The 19,526-nt window shown below is 39.8% G+C and overlaps 1 protein-coding gene across 1 annotated transcript in view; it reads left to right on the top strand.

Annotated features, from left to right (window-relative positions):
* TRUB1 (TruB pseudouridine synthase family member 1) overlaps positions 1 to 3,355 on the top strand; it is a 28,902-nt gene extending 25,547 nt beyond the window's left edge. The window contains 4 exon segments of the mRNA XM_017804129.1: positions 102 to 241; positions 1,368 to 1,424; positions 2,813 to 3,021; positions 3,023 to 3,355. Coding sequence (XP_017659618.1) covers positions 102 to 241; positions 1,368 to 1,424; positions 2,813 to 3,021; positions 3,023 to 3,061 — 445 coding nt within the window. The 3' untranslated portion in view covers positions 3,062 to 3,355.
* Positions 3,356 to 19,526: the final 16,171 nt, after the last annotated feature.

Below are 19,526 nucleotides of genomic sequence, written 5' to 3'. Positions count from 1 at the left end.
AGTAAAATGCTACTCCAGTCCAATATTAACAGGATCTAGAGAATGGGAAGCTTGTTCTGTTACAACCGTATGACACGCATTTTCATGCTCTGTCTGATCAGCTATTCTGCTTTGAAGAAGGATGGAGAAAGGCTTTCAACTCTGATGAAGAGGGGAGAAGCAGTTGAAGCAAAGCCTGCTCGACCAGTGAGAGTGTACAGCCTTTCTCTCCAGCAGTTCCAGCCACCACTGTTCACGCTGGGTAAAGGTCAAAGTTTATTACATAGAGCAGTGCTCCCAGCTTGTTAGTGTTTATTTACACTCACAATGGGACTAAGATAGTGAAATGGGTTTCATTTCACTCAACTGCTTATTTTGGTGTGAGCCCATGTGCAGAGACTTTCACTTTGCATTAAAAGCACCATGTTTTGGGTTTAAGTTAAGCTGATTATATGTAATCTTTCAGTGAGGGAAAATTCTGAGACTGGTCAGGGGATTATTTGCATCTGTCCATGATTTTGCAACCTCCAGCTCATTCCTGTCTCAGGTCTGCTTACTCCACTTTGCCCATTCTTTTACAGAGATGCCCAGCCCTGCTGGCATCTCTCCCAGGGCGCAGCAGGGACCAGTATCAGTTACTGTCAGACCACTTTCTTCGTTGAGGAGGCAGGATCTCATCCTTCCTTCTGTCATACATCAAGAAACTTGGATAGTACATTAAGAAGCACATTAATAAATAAACCAAAAAGAACTGTTGTAAATGTTTGATGCTCCTGTAAGGTCAAGATAATGTCTTGCATTGATCTGCCTGCCTAGTTGACCTGTGGTCCTCTGGTGGACCAGATGTTACATGATGAGCAGGTATGAGTGACAGAGCTCAGTGCTGTGTTACTTCAGCTCTTACTTTTTGGTTGAATGACTAGTAGCTGATCACTGGCAGAGGGGGAAGGGAAGACCCGAGATAGCAGGGAAAGTTAAAGGTGAATTTTAAAATTTTATGCAGCTGCCTGCCTGCAGTATCTTAAAAGCATTGGTAGTCAGTTTAGGCAGTACTTGAAATAACTTGCCTTCATCATTAGAAATATGAATCAGCCTTCTGAAATGCTTAAAATGAATAGGATTGAAGCATTTGTTCACATACCACAGCAAGTACTTAAATTCCAGTGAGTTAGTTCAGTTGCCATTTTATTTGCTTTCCCTCCTGTCTGGCTTAGCAATCTCACCCGCACATATGTTACAGGATGAATAATTGATGGTGCATCCTATAAATATTTTATCACTGGGTTGTTTGCTTAGCTCATTTTTACATTTGTGTGGGGGCACGGTTTCTATGTAAAGTAGATTTCACATTGCACTGGCAATTTACTATGTCACTTTTAACATTCCAGATGTTGAATGTGGCGGTGGCTTTTATGTCAGGAGCCTGGTCAGTGACATTGGCAAAGGTAGGCATGAAAAAAAACCAGGACAATTTAAGGAGTGAGTGTGTGTTTATGGAGAAATTCTGTCATTTTGCCTATCTCCAGGAACTAGACCTATGTGTTATTTTGCAGAATTGTAGTGCTATCACTTGTTTTTATATACTAAGGTAATTTTCTTGGGAGCATGGGGGGAATGAAGGCTGAATAATTGCCAGGGGACCTTGGGGGCTGGGGGATAAAAGTGGAGCAGGCAATAGCACTCAGTAAGATAATGCAGGGCAAGGTGGGGATTTTTTTTATTTCCTCCTCCATGTGTTAAAGCTAACTCAGATTAGGGATAAGAAGAAGAAAAAGGACACTGTCTTTTTAAACATTTAAACATTATTCATCACATTTTGAAAAGAGATTGAACAGAACATTACCATGCACATAATAAACCCTATCTGCTGGAAAGACTTCTACATTGGTGATGATTTTTCTAGTGTTTTCTTTCTGCTTTGCCTTAACTGTGAATAGTTTTGCTTTCCCACAGGGTTATTTGTTTTGTGCTCTATATCTGTCAAACTGCATGATGGAGAATAGATAATCCATTTCCAATTCTTTTTTTAAATTATACATTTGCAGTTCAAGAAGGCAAGTAATGTTGGATAACCCTATGAATTTCAATGTTGTTATTTGTGCTTAGGCAAGTCAAAGTTTCTGTTACTGCCTTCTGATCATACTGGCTTATGTTTAGCCTTTTAATGATAAACCAAGATAAAGTCTGTCTGAAACTGGTTTCTTTTAAAAAATTGAAAATGCAGTGAAAATCTTCCTGCATCAGAAAGGATGGGAGAAATTATTTTAGTGTACCTGTGCACTTACAAGTCAGCTCTGGTTGCTGGTATGTTTTGTCCCCCTCGTTATGTAATTATGTCCTGCTGGTATTTATTTAACACAGCAGAGCATTTGTATATATTTTTTTATTTTTCCTTATCTTAGTTTATATTATCCTGATAGGCAGCACAGGATAAAAATGTCAAAAATTATTCTTGAAGGCAAGAAGTGCTAACGCCTCAAAATCTGTGGAGAAATAGTTCATGGTCACTTGTGAATGCAGAATGTTCTGTTTACATCTTATGACATTATTTCCTCTCTTTTCATTCTGATCTAAATCTGGGAAAATTTTTGACAACTTTCTGTCAGATTCTGAACTCTTTACTACTCCGGAGATCTACTGAAATCAAAGGACTTCCTGGGCTTGCATTTAAGAAGATATAAATGAGTGATAAATCTTCGTCAACTTCCTTCTCAGGCAAAGCAGAATAATGTAGAAGGCTACATTTAAAAATACATTTTAAGTGAGCCGCAAATGGTTAAGCTTTTAAAGTTTATCCATGGACTTTTCCCAATTCCTCTTTTTCTTCCTGCAGAACTCTCTACCTGTGCCACTATGCAGGAGCTGACCCGCACCAAGCAGGGGCCGTTCACGCTGGAGGAACACGCCCTTCACGAAGACAAATGGACAATTGATGAAATTGCCCGGTCCTTAGAGCACTGCACAGCTCTGCTCCCCAGAGAGCCATCTCGTAAGAAATTGAAGACAGAGCATCCTGGTGAAACTGCTGTGATCTGTGAAGATAAGTGATAAGTTGGGTCAAGGAAAAAGACTGAATGATTGAGATATTTTAAGATTGGATTGGTGCTGTCCCGCCTCCTGTGTAAATCTACAAGTCTGTACTGGGAGGGTGACAAACTGCAACACAAGAAAAATGGCTCTTTTGTTTTCTGGGGCTGGAACGTGCACTGAAAATATTCAGTGCTTGCTGTGTCCTGATTGTTTATTTTCCTTTTTGCACAGTGTAAATGGGTCTGCCACTGATGCCAAATCTTCATAAACTTTTAAAGAACTGTCAAGCTGCAAGATAGCTGTTATTGCTAATTCCTCAATAAAAAAAATTATAAACATTGTCTGATAAGTGTGCTCAAAAAAAACCATAATCTTTTTTTTCTTTAATGCTGGTAACCAAATCCTGAAATACCACAATGGCAAGACCGTCACTTGAAGGATACAATAATGTGGTGTGGCAATTTGCTTTCTTGAAGTCCGTTTCAGGATATATCCATTTTACCTTAGTATTTCCTTTGCTTGTTCTTTCAGTCAAATGCTTGCAGAATACGGTAAGTGCAGGAGCTAATATTTTAAGTTCAATCTGAAATGTCAGCATAAATGAATAGTTTTAAGTATAAACAATCCCTGAAGATAACTGTTTGCTAACAATGCTCTGAAGTGGACAGTCATGATTACTGGTGTACATATCTTATTCTAGTCCAATGTCCCAGTTGGTGACCATCCATAATTTAAAGTACAGTTAACTGTTGTGCCCATCATAGGGCTTATAAAGTTAATTTTTGCCATCTGTATTTTGCTTGATGGATTCTACCATGGATTGAGTAGAAGGCTGATGTGCTTCCAGGCTCTGACTGATTTGATCCTGACTAGTGTGGGCAACAGAGGGACCCCTCCATCAAAGATCCTTGTTGAAGCCATTTTATTTCACTCGGGGCAGTGGGAGCCTGTTCCACAGTTCATGTGGTCAACAGAACTTAATTGCATGGGTTTTATCACCACTGCTTCCCTTGGGATTTTCAAAATTACTAAAAGGCAGTGGTTTGAGAATGGTATAATGCACCCTACTTTGTTTCCATGACTCTAACTAATCCTGTTATTCCCATACAAGTTAGTAGTGGGTCTGTTTTCCTCTCGTCATAGTGAGGAACATGAGGAGTGGTTGAAACAACTGCTCTTGAAACTGTCACTGCAATGTCACCAAGGAGGAATGGACTGACAGATGACACCGTTCCGTGCTTCTGGTCACCAGGTCTCTGTGGCTTTGTGCAACTCCTGCACCTTTGGACTTTGGTTCTGGAGTACAGGGGGTTGACTGAGGGACTGAATGCTGTAGAGTCAAGAGTTTGTGCTTATATTAGGGTGTATCTTTTAGCTAGAGACATGAAAATTTGATTTAATGACTCTGTGTTAGTAGTCTTGCTACTTCCCATGGTAAGTTATCTTGGTATCTGATTACCTCTATTGCTTAAAAGAACCTGTGTTTTATTCCTGACTTGACTTCAATCTCCACGTGCTGTATTTTATGTCTGTGTCTGCACCTTACTGAAAGGTATTATATGAAAGGGTCGAGTCCCAATCTTACCTTCAATCTAAGAAATTAAATAAATATCCTGAAGTTTCTCATTGCAGGATACCTTTCCAGACATCTGTAGTATTTTTTTTGTTTTCTATGCAATAAGAAATGGAAGTCTGTGCAAGAATAATGAAGATTTTGTTTAGAAGGAAGATAGAGGGTTTTTTATTGTTTTATTGTTCAGTAAACAGACAGTTTTTATTTGTGTATTCTTACAAAGAAATTAAAGAAATGTTGAAAATACCACAAGCAAATTGAAATGTTAGAGCACTGTAGCAGCATATATAATATACACTATGGATGAAGTAACTGATATAAGAAATTTTGATTTCAGAGCTGGGAGAAAAGCTTGTGTTCAGTAAGGGAACAGTGGGAGACTTTAGTTGTGTCTTTTTAGGGTGGGTTTTCTGGTACTTTGAGTAGAAACAGAGAAGAAATAGATTATTTCCTAAAGAAATCAAATAAAGCAGAAAATTTCATTTTCCAGTATACTTATCTTGAATGATCAAAGGCTTTAATTGAAACACAGCTTCTCTTATTGTCCAAATCTGTATTTTCCCAAGAACCTAATTTATGTTATCCCAGTGGTTTTCTAGATTAAGTTCTAATTTTATTTATCTTTCTCATTTTTAAAAAATAGCACAGTAGATATAATTCTATTAGTCTACTTCTTTTGTCTTCAGGGATTTGTTTCTTTAAAAATTAGTGCAATTGAGAAATCTCTGTATTAATAGGGTACATTTGTATGAAGTGTTATAAGTGTCTAACACATTTTTTGTCTCATCTGTTTGTTTAATGCTTACCAAGACTTTCTTGCTATTCCATGTAAGAGCCCCTGATATTTTTAATTTCAAAAGGAGAATTCTGTTTTCATGAACTTTTTGGTTAACTTGCAACTAGTCTGTTGTAATTATTGCTAACAAATCTGTGATCCTGAGAAGACAGGATCTGTTCCATAGTCTAGTCACTCAAGGGAAATGAAGTAGCAATCAAAAGAAAGCCTCTTGTGGACATCAAGTTCTGGTTTAGGCTGCAAGTCCTAATGCATATGGAAAGCATAGGGAGAGAATGCAGTTGTACACAGTCAGGAATCTACATGCAGTGTGTGGATAGTGTTTCTAAAGACTGGAGACGTGTCAATTTATGAATGCAACTTCCCTCTATGCTTTTATTCTTCTGTAGCAAGTAGAGAATCATGGAATCATTCAGGCTGGACCATCAAATCTGACCATTAACCCAGCACTGCCAAGTCCAACACTTCACCAGCTTTAGCTAGATCTTTTTTCCTGGAATTCCTCTCATCTTTCCCAGTGCATCAGAAATAAAGTCAGAATTTCTTTATCTCAAATTGATGACAAATTTCTCCCCACGTGGCTTGTGTTGAACTACAGAAGGTTTTTCACTTAGAAGCTGGGTATGTGTGGTTGGAGTTGTAAGTGGCTGGACAGCAAACCCATGGCAGGCAGCACTGGGTATTCTTAGAAAACAGTGTAAAGAGTGCATAAATAACCACTGATGAGTGTCACTCCATTCCTTTCCTAAACAGTTGAGCTATCTTTTCAAACATTGAAACTCCTCTGTCTACTTTCCAGTGTTTTTCCTGTGTCCTTGGCCTCACTAGCATGCTGTTTCCTAAATTCCCCTGTGCTTTAATGGTTCTCTACCCTTTGAGCCATTAGTTCCAATGAACAGTAATTGGGAAGCCACAGAAAAATCTAGGAATAACTTTTTTAGATATGTTTTATTAAGTGTTTAACCCAGTAGCTTGAAACTATCCAGATCTGGAAGTAAGTGGTGGTGTTCCCATGGGAACCTAGGGAAATACTCATTTTAACTTTCATGTTCTTATTAACATGCACATCCCAGGGATACCAGGCTTCAGAATTGTGCTGTATCCACAGAAAAACGTATTTTTTTAGAAGAAAATATCCCATGATCTTGGATCTCGATTACTGATGGTCATTGATAGTGCAACAGTAAGTCTATTTAGGGAGAGAGAAGAAGTGTGTATACCATATTTCTGAGAGTAGTAGAAGAGTTAGTACCAAGTTCCCAGCTGAAGCAAATGGTAGTTAATAGGAATTATATGGTAATTTGGCTAGAAAATATGCTTGTCTGTGATTTACCATTTAAAATATACCCTTGACACAGATTAATGAGCATTGTTCATGGGGAAAGTCCTGGTACATAAGCATGTCCTGCTTTTTGGGCTAAATATGGTCTCTCTTGACTTTGGACTTGCTGTCTTTAATCCACAGCAGTGTGGTCCCATAGCTTGGCTCTGACAGCTCCAGTGCTGCTGCTGCTTCAGTGGGGTTGACAAGGGTTTCATAATTTGTCTCCCTCCAGCCTCTACCTGGCTAGCTCTATTTCTTCGTTATTTAAAGGGTAGTTTTCACTTTATAATATATTTCTCCTGCCAGTGTGTTGAGCACTTTTTAAATGTTTTTTAAGCAAAATCACTAGGATTTTTTTAAATATTCATCAAGTCTGAGCCATTAGTAAAATATTCTAGGAATGCCTTCATCAATAACTAGGCATTTAGCATCTTACCCTGTGGTTCTGTTTTTGATTTATGTGTTTATTAGAAGAAAATAAAACTTTGAATAACTGCCCAAATTTTGGGATACCTTAGGATTTTATTTTTTATTGTAATAGATGGTGAATTTACTATTCTGGGCATGAATGGCTCTACAATTTAATGAGTAGGGTCATGGTGTTTGCTTGGCAGAGTCAAGGAGTGAGTTTGCAATAGTATTAATTTTATTAAAAAGGCCTTACAGAAACAAAGCTAAAGTGCCTGTATGTGAGAGTTTGACTACAATGTACAACCAGAGGGAAATCACAGAGACAGTGAATGGATTCAGCCAGCCTGGGCAAAGTTATTGTCTCTATTAAAAAGAAGTCATTGTTTCTAATAGCTGTGGGTTTAATTTGCTTCTTTGTGAGACCTGATTAAGTAAATCACCAATAGTTAAAAGCATGTCAAGCAAACAGGTTTTTCGTCTGGATGCTGATGTCTGCTCTGGGTGATGAGATGCTGTGTCTTCTCTTGCTGTCTCTGGAATCAATTGCTGAGATCATACAGGTATTAAAACAGGCAAAGCAAGAAGCTGGTAAATGGGGTTGGATGGTTGCAGTGCTCAAGTTAAAAATAGACTATATTGCAAGAAGAAAACTATATTTTTTTCCCAGTTCTGTTTTTGTGAAAGTGTTGGAGACATTGCCAAGGCTCAGAGAAAGTCTTAGCGTGGCTACCTGAGAAACACCTAACGTTTTTGTTATGGATGTGAGTGTCTGGGACTTTTTTCCTCTTCCCTCCTCACTCCTAGGTTAAAGAAGTGGGTTAAATCAAAGCTGCAGCCTCTCCCTGACATTTCCATGTCACATTGCTCTGTGTGTTGTGGATGCTGAAACAATCCTGTGCTCAGACTCTGGGCTGCAAGAGGGATTGTGGGTCTTGCCCCAGAAGTTAGGAGTAACAGGATGAGGAGGACAAGAAATGAGGCAATGGAAATTGTAGTATAAGCACAAGGTGGCCGCCTTCTTACAAGGCATATTCATCTTAGGTTACAGCTCTGTGCCTGGCCTTTCCACTTTGCATGCCATTACCGTATCTACTGTTTGAGACAGTTCATCCTAAAACTCTCTTAGCCTCTTTCCTCTCCAGGTTTATGTGAGCCTTGGGATAGTGTGGAGCAAAGATGCTGTGTAGCTTCTGTGAGTACAGGGAAGCTGGTACAAAGTAGAACTGAAAAGGATGAGGAGTGTCCGGTCCGTTTCTTACCGTGACCCTTTCCTAATGAAAACAGAGTTCTGGATGCTTTAGCGCCATTTCTCTGGGACTTTGGATTATTTTAGATATTTCAGAATTAAGTACTCCAAAGTCAAATCTGCAGCTGAGTGCATGCATTAGAAACAAAACGCATCATTTCACAGATGTCATATTACTCTTAGTGGCTTCAGAACATGATTTTACAGCTTAAATTGTAGGGGGATAGAAAAAGAATGGCAAGAGGTAAATGCATATTTCGGTTGTTACATTTTTAAAGTAGATAAGCTTATTTTAGGTAATTATGTAGGAAAATGCACCAAGTGTTCTAATGGAGGAAAGGTAAAGAGAAAGAACAAAATTTTTCCTACCTTTTCTGTTTCTTTTAGCAGATAAAACAATTACCTTAAATACACCGTTTCAAAGCTTAAGAAGCTTTTATGTGGAAATGCATGAGAGGTTGTTACTGATGTGAAAAAAGGCATTTATTTTTATTTCAAAGTTGAAAAGATAGTCTTCCGTGATGCCCTTCAAAAAGCAGTGTTTTGCTTTGCTTATATTGAATTGCCGTAAATCCTTCGCGTAACTTATTTTGTGAGTGGTATTGTCATAGTAAATCATTTCCTGCAGCTGGCTGTCCTAGGGATTAACAAAACTATTTCAAGTTCTGCAGGTACACAGTACCCATTCCCAGTGTAAATGGAACATTGTGTACAAACACTAAATGTATTTAGAAAACAAGATTAATTCTCAGTAATCTTTGCTATGCAGATTGCTCTTGCAGTAAAATATTATCCAAGCGGCTGCTGCTTTGCTGCATTGCTTTGTACACAGTTTCTTCTTACTTTATACTCTAATTTGACAAAGAGCACTGGCAGACTCTGTTGATTTCTTGTCCAGGTGATTCATTTCACCCAGCTGCTGTGCACACAGAGACATTACTGGTTTTAATCTCTGTATTTACTAGTTATGATTTCCAAGGACTGCACTCTGTGGCGCCGGCTGAAGGAATTGTTGTTCACCTCATCTGTCCCAGTCAGAGACTGGTGTGTTTATTTCCTGGTGAAGATAAACTGGACTCTTAGGAGAAGATCATATGTCTCATTCTGTTGCTCTGAAAACCCCCAGCAGAAGACAGAGGGAGTAACAGAGGTTCCAGTAATCCTCCCTCCAAGTGAGAATTGGTTGGAAATGTCAGCAAGGTGTGTGGGTACAGAGCTAACTAAAGTGTGTGATTATTTCTTTTGACCTCAGTGACAGGACTCCTGCCCTCTTGTACTAAATTATGTAAGTTATTACTCACTGAATTAAGGCCTTTTGTGTTTCATTTTCACCTATCACGTTTTTGTTCTTTTTTTCTTTCTATTTTAGTAATGTGAACTGATGGTTTGAAAAATTGTATTACTTTTTTACAGGAGAAAAAAAAAGACAGTAAAATAAATATTAATGGTGTGGCACAACACTTAGAGTTGTTCCATGTCTAATGAATATGTAACAGTTCTATTTTCTACTCAAACACACCAAAATTGTCAGAATATAATTAGTGTTATTTTTAAAAAATGTGTTTATCTAGGAAGTTAATTTCTCTGGGGAGTGCTGTTAAAGGCTGTGCAGAGTGGGTAAACCTACTTGAGTGTGTTGGTGATCTGTTTCTAGAGTTAGGAACTTGTAATTTTTATTGAATTGTATACCATATCCCTGCACAAGTTTTTTCTGTCTTTCTTTGCTGTACAGCAGATGTTTATTACTGGAAAGACCGTAGTCATACAATCCAAACTGGTATTCATCCATTCCTTTCTATCAGTGGAAATAGGGAGCACACATCCCCACTCTGCTCCCCTGGATTAAATCCAAAGCTGGTCTGTCAGAATTTTATAGAACTGAGCCAGAAATAAGCCATTGTGCCACAGAGAAGGTGGGGTATGATTAGGTTGTCAGGAGATGAAATTTTTCTGGAAGCAAAGCATGTTTCGTAGTTGCAAAGAAACACGAAGAAAACTCAGCAGGATAGCCTTTTCTGTGAATCTGCAATCTAATCCTGAACATGCCACACCAGAGAGATTTTCCAAGAAGGGCATCTTTTAGAAGGACATCCAGCTGTTGGATCACAGGAGTAAAGCTCCCACCATTTTTCTGTGCATCAAAATAATTGGTTGAACTCTCCACCTCTCCTTTGCTAAAGGACGTCTCTGAGTCTGTTTCACTCTCACATTCCAAGGCTGTTTTTCAAGCCCGTCAGTGAGCTCTTGATGTTCCCGCAGTTTTCCATGACTGCATACACACCAGATGTGGTTCAGAGAGTATCTCTGACACTCTCTTTTCATTTTCTTAGCTTGTATAGTTTGGGAAGAAAATAAGACGGAATGCCTGGCAGCATCTCGTCTGTTACTGGCATGGACTTTCTGCTTTGTGCCTGTTGTGTGATGTGAATCTGGCAATAGGAGAGGGCATTCCATGGTTTAATCTCTCCCTGTGTAAGAAAAACACACCTTTCTCCTGTCACTTTTGTAACATGTGCGTGCTTGTTTTTTTGGAGTTGGACAGCTTCTCCCAACTCTTCTGCTCCTTGGTACCCAAGAATCATCTCTCACCTGCAACAATCCACTGGTTTCAGAACTGGCCCAAGGCTATAAAGCAAAGTTACAGTCCAGGGATGTTGCTGACTGTGGAATGGAAGAGAGGAAAAAAATTGGCCAGGAGCAAGTAATTGTTGAGTGGCAGAAACAACTGAGAGCTCTTGGTAAATCAAGAAAAATGGCTGGTGTCTGAAAACAACAGTGTGGTACAAGGCTGGAAAAAAAATGTGCTTCGGCTTTCTAAGGTATTTTTATAGCACTTAGCTTTGTTCTTTCTCGACAATCTAACAGTCTCAGAAAAGTGGTTTTATTGGTATCCAGTCAAACATGGTTGCAGGTTTTGGGAAGCTCAACTGACACAGAATTTGTTTCTTTTCTCTCAAGTTTTTATGTATATGTAAATCCTTAAGTAAAATGTAATAGGTAGTCAGCAAAGCTGAAATTCAAACTTACACATGCACGTTTTCCAGTGCACTTCCCAAGGACCTCAGCTCTGAGAGGACTGAGGACCCTGTGGGTGTTCTGTGGCTCTGTTCTGTGGGGTGCTGAGTAATTGTTCAGGAGGGCATGGGCATTTTAAGGGAAGAGGGTGGCTGTGAAGAAAAAGAAATCTTCAGCCTCCATGTTAGTATATTTAATCCTTCAGTTAGAAAAGTGGCTTTCAGTGTTTGGAGGTAAGGTCAACCCAGTGACTCTTTTATTATATAGAAACCAAGCCACAGACTTTATCTTCCTTTGTGAAGATTTATTTGACCCAGAGAGACCAGTGAGGAGCTGTAGCCAAGGGAAGAAAACACTGATAAAATACCAGATGTGTACCCACAGTGGAAGAAATTTTAGGCTACAATTACCTGAATTAATTTGCATAAAGGAATAAGAAACTTTCTGACATGTTGACTTACTTCATTTCCCAAGATGTTCTCTCACTATGGGGGATTGCTTTGTTGCAATAATTATAACTTAACCCCATTGCTGTTTATATCCCAGTGGATGGCTTGGTTCTTGCCTCTCAAATGTACTGTCTGTACTGACTCCAGCATAAGCATCTAACCTGAGGAACTGAATGGTAAATACAGAACTTCAACCAAGCACTGCTACATTTGTTATTTTGGAAAATATTAGTTATTTTGGTAAATATTAAAATCCTGTAAAAGAAAGTGAGTATCAAGAATTATTTGAAAGAGGAAAAAATATTTGCATTTTGAAATATTTTCTTTGGAAAACAAAGCTGCCAGTAATCTCTCAGGGTTAGGAGGGAACTTTTCCAAAGCATGGATTAATGTCTGTTTAGAGAGGAGAATCCTTAGACAAGCTGTTGAATATTTTGGTCAGTGGGTTCAATGAGCTCTGGGCCTTGGGCCTGACTGCCAGCTCAGGGGTTGTTCCTAACGGGGTCCTGATAAGTCACCAGTATTTAATTCAAGTTCATGTTTCTGTCATGCCAGGTTGCTCAGAGTGTTGGCTGCTCTGTCAAAGTTACAGCCTGATACATCAAATCTTGAAAGCTGCCACATAGCTGGCTGAGTCCAAGTGATCAAAATTAACTATGTAGGAAAGATGCATCTTATCAAAGAGCACAAGATGGACTAGGCATAGGGTATGGAGGAAAAAAAGTGTGAGGAGAAGGAAACATTTTTTTTTGCTTTAAAAATCTATTTTATTAAAATTTATTTGGCTTTGGTTGTTCAACTTTAACACTGGTCTATGCAGTCTATTGCAGGCTGAAGGTAGAATGAAAAGAAACTGCAAATTCACAGAAATTCTCCAGGTCAAAACTGTTACTGCTAATTGCAGAACTGTCAGTGTCACAAGGTTGCATCATGTAAAGGCACTTTTGAGTATTACTTAATACTTTTATGCTTGTCTTTCACATCTGAACAATCTTCATCTGCTAAGGTATGCATCATAAAGGGCAAGCCAAGAAAATGAAGATATTATTATGCTTTAATTTTAGATGCAAATAGTAGAATCAGGACTGTTGAATCGTGGTCACAAGGATGTCAAGCAGGGCTTTAAGGCAATTATTGAGGCTTTTAGTTCACTTAGAATAGGATCTGGCTTGTGAATGTGAGGCAGCATTAATGTGAAACATTAGTGTTTCTTCCCAGACATTGTGTGTATCACGGCAGACAATGTTTTACCTCTCCATATGTTTCCCAGTTTAAATAGAAAGCCAGGCAAATCATGAGGGGAGGAAATAAACATCCATGTTTATGGATGTGAACTCTTAACAGCAATTAAGCTCAACAGATCTCTTAGTCTGAGATTAGCAGTTACTTGGATCATGACTCTTCTCACCAAACTGAAATTCTGCTCACAATATAATTTAGAATTCATATATATATGGCTAACGGAAATATGAGCTGGTATATTAGTGCAGGAAATGCATAAAATGTTTAAAACATAAAAAAAAAATTAAAATATTTTGGGGAGTAGTTTTATGTGCCTTAAAGCCTCCAGCTTGCATGTGATAAAGGCAAATTTGATCAAAACAACATGCTTTTCAGAATGTGCAACTGGCTATGTTCCCCTCGCTCCTTAACTAATTGTAAAATATCTGCTTGTCCCGTCTTGTAATTAGATCAGTTTTAACCAGGTCTGCTCAAAATTGTCTGTGAAATGGCCAAACATTTCCTTTGACTTTACTGACATTATTCCAAATTTACATTGGTGTGATGTAGAGCAGAAATATGCCCTGGAGAATGTGGAACCCCAAAGGCATTCACTAAAGCCATTTTTTAATAATAATAATAAAAAAGTTGTTGAATGTCATTTGTCACTGTCTCCCATTTGCTTGTACCTAGAGGAATGCAAGAAAGCTCTCCCATTAGCTGCTAGTTCAAAACTAGTTCAAAAAGAAGGCCCAGTGCCTCCAGGAATTTCTTTCCAGCAGTTGGCTGATCTCTGCAGGTCGCTGTTCACAGTTACTTTAAATCAGCCTGTCCTTTGGCTTTTCTGGTTGCCAGAACCTGTTATCTGCAATCCTGTTTAACTGACAACTTTAAAATGTATTTGAGGATGTTATTTTCAAAGCACAGTGCTTTCTGAGAAGGGTTTTGCACTTTAACAAGTTGTCTTCTGATGCGGTGAACACTGACCTTCATCCTGTTTTCGGTAAAGGTAAAGATAACATGGAAAGGCTCTGGCATTCTTTAAATGTTCCAGCTAAATATCCTTTTATGTTTCTATGGTCAAAAATGCAGATGACATTTCAAAGTCGGTCTTTTATTGTCTTCTTCAAAGGGATTTGCTAAGGAGCAAATTATTCTCTAAGCAATTCCTTTTTCTCTGCACTTCTAAAGAGGTTCAGACATAAGGGCTGTTCTTTTGTGATGTCACGTATTTGTATAGCACCTCTTGGGGATATAAAAATAATTCACAAATGTTAATGAAGGGTTCCACCCCAGTCAAGTGGTAAGGCATAAACACATTTTCTCTGTGAATAAGTAAGTTAGATGGCAGGTGAGCAGTACAGGGTCCTGGCAATAAGGCAGGTTACCTTTTTACTGACTTAACCTCGCCTGACTGCTCTGTGTCTTTGCCCTCCCTTTACCTGCCTCTTTGGTCTGAAGTGATTTATGGCAAAAGTAGCTTCCCAATGTGGACAAAAAAGCCCCTGTTTCATTTTGGAGTTTAGGTACACCATAACATAAATGGATTTATGCTTGTGGATTCACTGTGGTGTAGCTGCTGGTGGATCTGTGAGAAACAGCATCTCTTGGGCTGGCAAAGCTCAGGCTGAGCTTTATGTCACGTTTACTGTGCAAAGACTGTGGGTGTGATGGTGCTGTGCCTTCCCTCCCTCTCTGCTCTGCTGTGGTGAGATTTGCCCTGTTAGGTTCCTTTGGAGCCTGCACAGCCTTCTTTCCACTTTTGAAGGTGAGCTGTGTGTCGGGCCAGCAGTGAGGACACCTTTGTTGTGAGCAGCTGGGGTGAGGTGCCCTCAGCTCTGCATCTGAGGAGGATCTTCCTTCAGCTTGCTGCAAACTCCTAAGCCGCAGTCCCACCTCTGGTTTGTGTCCTGGCAAGGTGCTTGGTTGTTATCGTGTCTAATTAGCACTTAAAAATGGCCCACTTACACCGCTCTGTTTTTCAGCAGACTAAAGAAAAGCTTATAATCAGCCTGTAATTAGCCGGTAGTAAATTTTGCTGAGCAATGAGGAAGGATAGTGAAGAACTGTGTTATTTCAAAGAAAGGTCTCTCATACCTGCACATAGCAGCTCTGCAGCATGGGCTGCCTTAGCAGAGGCTGTAGGTGGGGGAAACCCAAAGCTGCAGGTTCCTGGGATGTCAGGATGGGAAGACATTGAGCAGTTCCCATCTCTGAAGAGGAAACAGGGATGAGCTCTGTGACCCAGCCCTTGCTTTTGCTGGCTTGCTACCCTGACAGAGTGGCTTGCCCACAGCCCTGTCATCACTTGCATTGTGTGAAATGTGGAAGAAGACCCATAGGAGCTGTGATGCCCTGGAGCATTAGGCTTGGTAATAAAAGGTTGAGAAATTCTGGAAGTGTGCCGGTGATGAAGGGTGAACCTCAGAGCTGTTCCATCAGCAGCTGCAGCTATCAGTCATCAGAATATGAAGCAGAAACTTCATGGCTGGAAACTTGTTCCTTGATCCTGATCATCCTCATGGATGGTTTCTGCTGGGATTTGACCTGGACACCATGATGACCTTCTCCTGCCTTCTCCCTACCACAGACCTGGAACGCTTGGAACAAGTGCTATGTATTATCCTGGAGGAAAAGCCAAAATTCCTTCTAGGTTCACTGCCAGGTTGCAGGATTGTATATTCTGTTAGGAAGATTTAATTTAGAATCTACAGATGATATCTGCAAGCAGGGTTTAAAGGTCAGTCTAGCTTGGATCTCTCTTAGTTCAGGTCCTAACCTGCGGCTGCCTTGGCCCGCTGTGGAATGCTGGGGCTGGTTGCTGTTGCAAGGTTACCCTTGGTTTTAGACCAGTGCAGGAGGAAGGAGGGAGTCCAATAGCCTAGGAATTGCAGAAAATAACACTTGGATTTTTCACATGCTCATGAGCATGATTCTGATTTTGCAAACATGTGAGTTGTATCATATGATGTTCAGGTGATGAGTCTCAATTTTCTGGAGATAAATTGTTTGGTTTTCATTTTATGCAATATCAGAATACAGACGGGCTGATGGTCTTTGTGCCTCTTCATAGATATTCCGAAAGCGGAGATGCTGACCCATCAATTGTACCTAACAGTACCATTACAGGAAAATCTCTTCTGTCAGTAACTACTATATACTGGCCTAGTTTCCTCCCAGCAGCTGCACAGCATGGCACCAGCAGTGTAATTCAAGTCTAAATTTATGAATGTCTGCTAAAGTGTGAGTTGCACTCCTATGCACTGCTTGTTCTCAAACATGTTAAAGCAGTTAGAAAATAAAGGAGTGAATGGAAGGAAGGCGCAGAACTGTAATAATAATTGTGGAAAGCACATTTTCCCCTTCTAATTGTCTAAGAAAAAAATGTGTTAAAAGATTCTGAAAGAACGCTGAAAGCATGCGGCTGTAGTACAGGGCTCAGAAATTTTAGAGGGGGAATGTTAATCTGTGAAGACGTTGCCTGCTTCTCACTCAGAAGGGCTGGTGGGCTCAGCTACAGCAGCAAAAGATAATAATTTCTGTGCTCCTTCTGTATTTGGAAGTGTAGTTGAAACCATCAATAACGTGGGATACAAAGACAATGAAGGGCTTCAAGTGGTAGAGAACAAAAAGCTTTCTGGCTACTTTTGAAAATCACAGACATTAGCATCACAATCCCTTTACTGTCTGTTCCCATGCACTAATTATTGCTAACATGCTTTGACAGGAACAATCTTTGACCCTTTCTGGGTGAATTCTGTTCCAGGGATCCCCCTGAACATATTTCCTAGTGACCTCTGTAGTTGCAGTGTTAGTTCCCTAGCTCAGCATTTTCTGTTTATAATGGTTTATGGCTCTCTGGTCTCTCCTTCACCCCACTCTGCTGTTTCTATACACATTTTTTTTTTTTTTTTTTTCCTGTCCTTGCTTGGCTCTGTGGCTTGCCTCAGTTTTGAATTGTCGTTTGTGAGGTTCCTTAGCTCAACTGATGCAAGGCAGTTTGCCATGTAAGGGTGTTACAGAGAGCTGTAGTCTTAGATTTTGAGTTAGAGATGTCAGCAGTGGTTACCAGGGAAACTTCTAAAATTACGCTGGCAATGTCTCTGCTCAAATACTGTATCAGATCTTGGGGAAATGGCATCAAGTGATAGATAGATTGGGGAAGTGTGTAAGACTCAGGGATGCTTTACCTACAAGTCAAAAAAAAATCCTTTAAGCTTCTTGATGATACAGGGTCTCTAATTCTTCAGTCCTGAACCAAGAAAATAGCAGAAATGAAGTAAAAGCTGTGTTTCTGTTAAAATTTCATAGAGACAATAGCTTTAACGGGTTTATATTTGTTAACCTCCTTTTTGGGTTTTGTTTTTCAATGTTAGGAAAAGAAGAGTTGCTTCTGACAGGTAATTAATGAAATTTGTAATTTATTACTAGGAATTATCGGGAGAAGATACCCTGCACTCTGCCACCCCTGAACCCCCAAACAAGATAAGAGTATAGACATGTATTCACGAATATTTAAATACATGCAAATCAGAAAGAACATTTGGGATTAAAGTAAATGTCAGAAACCCATAAAAGGCAAAGTTCCAACTGCACTTCAACAGTTCTTTACCCGAATACTGTAATACCTTCTCTGGCTGAGTAGGTCTGAGCCTAAAGCTACTGGAGATTGGGACAATATTTTAATCACTACCTGTTTTCCCTGTCCTGGTTTTCGTTTTTGGTTACTCATTGAAGGATGGTCATTTACTGGGCTCAGTGGTCTTGGGTCTGACCTGACACGGCTGGGCTTATGTCCGAACATCTGTCCTTCCTGGAGCTGTCAGTCCATTGCTCCTTGTTATCCTGTGCTTGTGCACCTACTGGGCTAAGGGGAATTTTTCTATGGCTGGACTTGAGGTACAAATAGTATTTCCCACATAGTACATGTCTAAGTTGTACACACTTGATTTTTGTCTTCACGCATATGAGTCTCTGCTTTAAAATATTTCATATTATTATCTAACATAGATATTTGTGTATATAAGGAAACTCTGCTTTCAAAACACATTGTCTGGTCAGGTAAGCCACGTATTTATTATTTGATAACAAATGTTGTTGGATCACTCTCTTGATTCAGTAACATTTGTGATAAGTACAGTTACATTTTAATACATGTTAAAAATTCCCCTGGTTGTATTCATTCTTCTCTTTGTCTCACCCTTGCCTATGATCATATAACAGTAAGAGCCCACTGTAGAAGAAAATGCCAAAGTATTTGATGCTGGATAAGCTCAGACTAAAGGTGCAATTTCTGCCCCGGAGGATGCAGGGCCATGCCAACTGCTGGACAATAGGCAGGGGCAGAGGAACAGGACGCAGCGTTGATGTATTAACAGGCTGACTTTTGCCACTTCCATGCAAGTGCCCTAAGAGCAGAATCTAAACACATGAGGAATGTACAAAGGAATATGGTACATACACCTCTAGTGACAGATAATAGCCCAGCTTCAGAACTTGGGAACATGCTGCTGTGAGAAGCTGATTGCGATGCTGAATTCAAACCATAATGAGTGCAAGTAATTAATCACCGTATGATTAATCAAAAGCTTATCGTGCTCTGGATGTTATGCATGAAACAAAAACTGCCTTAAGTAGCAAATTCTCTTGGGGTTGTAAGGAAGTTATTCTAGCTGCCACAGCATGAAGAGCAGTGGTGCTGCTGCTGAGAAGAGGTGGATGGCTGCCCTGCCTGACAATGCTGCTGTAGGAGAAGGTGGTATTTTTCTTAATGTGGATGCCCTGGTATAGAAGAGTGACTTTTCTTTTAACACTTACTAATATTTGAAGATAATATCCATTTAAAAATATTAATAAAAGATCAAGCTCTATTTTAATTTCACCTGCACAAAATTTTTGCATTTTAGGGGTTTTAGCATGCCAGGATTTGCAGGTAGAGAATGTTCACTCAAGTCTGGTCCTGTGGAGCTGGCAGGAGGGCGGCTTTGAAGGTGAATGGTGAGGTACAGTGAAAGCAGCTAGTTGTTGTAGGAGTAACTTCAGAAGTATGTGTTGACCTCCTGATACCATTTCTTTATGCTTCCTATTGTTTCACCAGGAATAAATTTTTTATTCTTGATATGAGAAGACGGTGTCCTGAAAACTTCAGCATTTTGAGTCACAGCTGCGCTGAAGGGGAGTTACAGCCTTTTTTTTCTTTTTGTAGCAGAAAGCTACTAATGATGCAGCAGCTCCCTTCCTGAGGAGCAGAGCTGACACACAGATCAGCAATTCTGAGAAGCTGTGGGAACATTTAATGAGATGTACAGCAGCTGAAGCGACTGCAACCTGCCGAGCTGACAGCCTGTGGGGAAGGGGCAGCCCATCGAGCCCCTCGGGGTTGCTGGTGGTTTGCTAGGTGGGAGTAGGAAGAGCTGCCCATCACTGTGTGACTTCATTCCATACTTTCTTGGCCCACTATGAAGTCTCCTTGCTTAGGTGTG

This window comes from Lepidothrix coronata, unplaced genomic scaffold, assembly GCF_001604755.1.
Source record: "Lepidothrix coronata isolate B3197 unplaced genomic scaffold, Lepidothrix_coronata-1.0 Scaffold8, whole genome shotgun sequence".
In the NCBI taxonomy this organism is placed as follows: domain Eukaryota; kingdom Metazoa; phylum Chordata; class Aves; order Passeriformes; family Pipridae; genus Lepidothrix; species Lepidothrix coronata.
The sequence above is the reverse complement of the archived record's forward strand: the minus strand, read 5'-3'. Positions and strand labels throughout refer to the sequence as shown.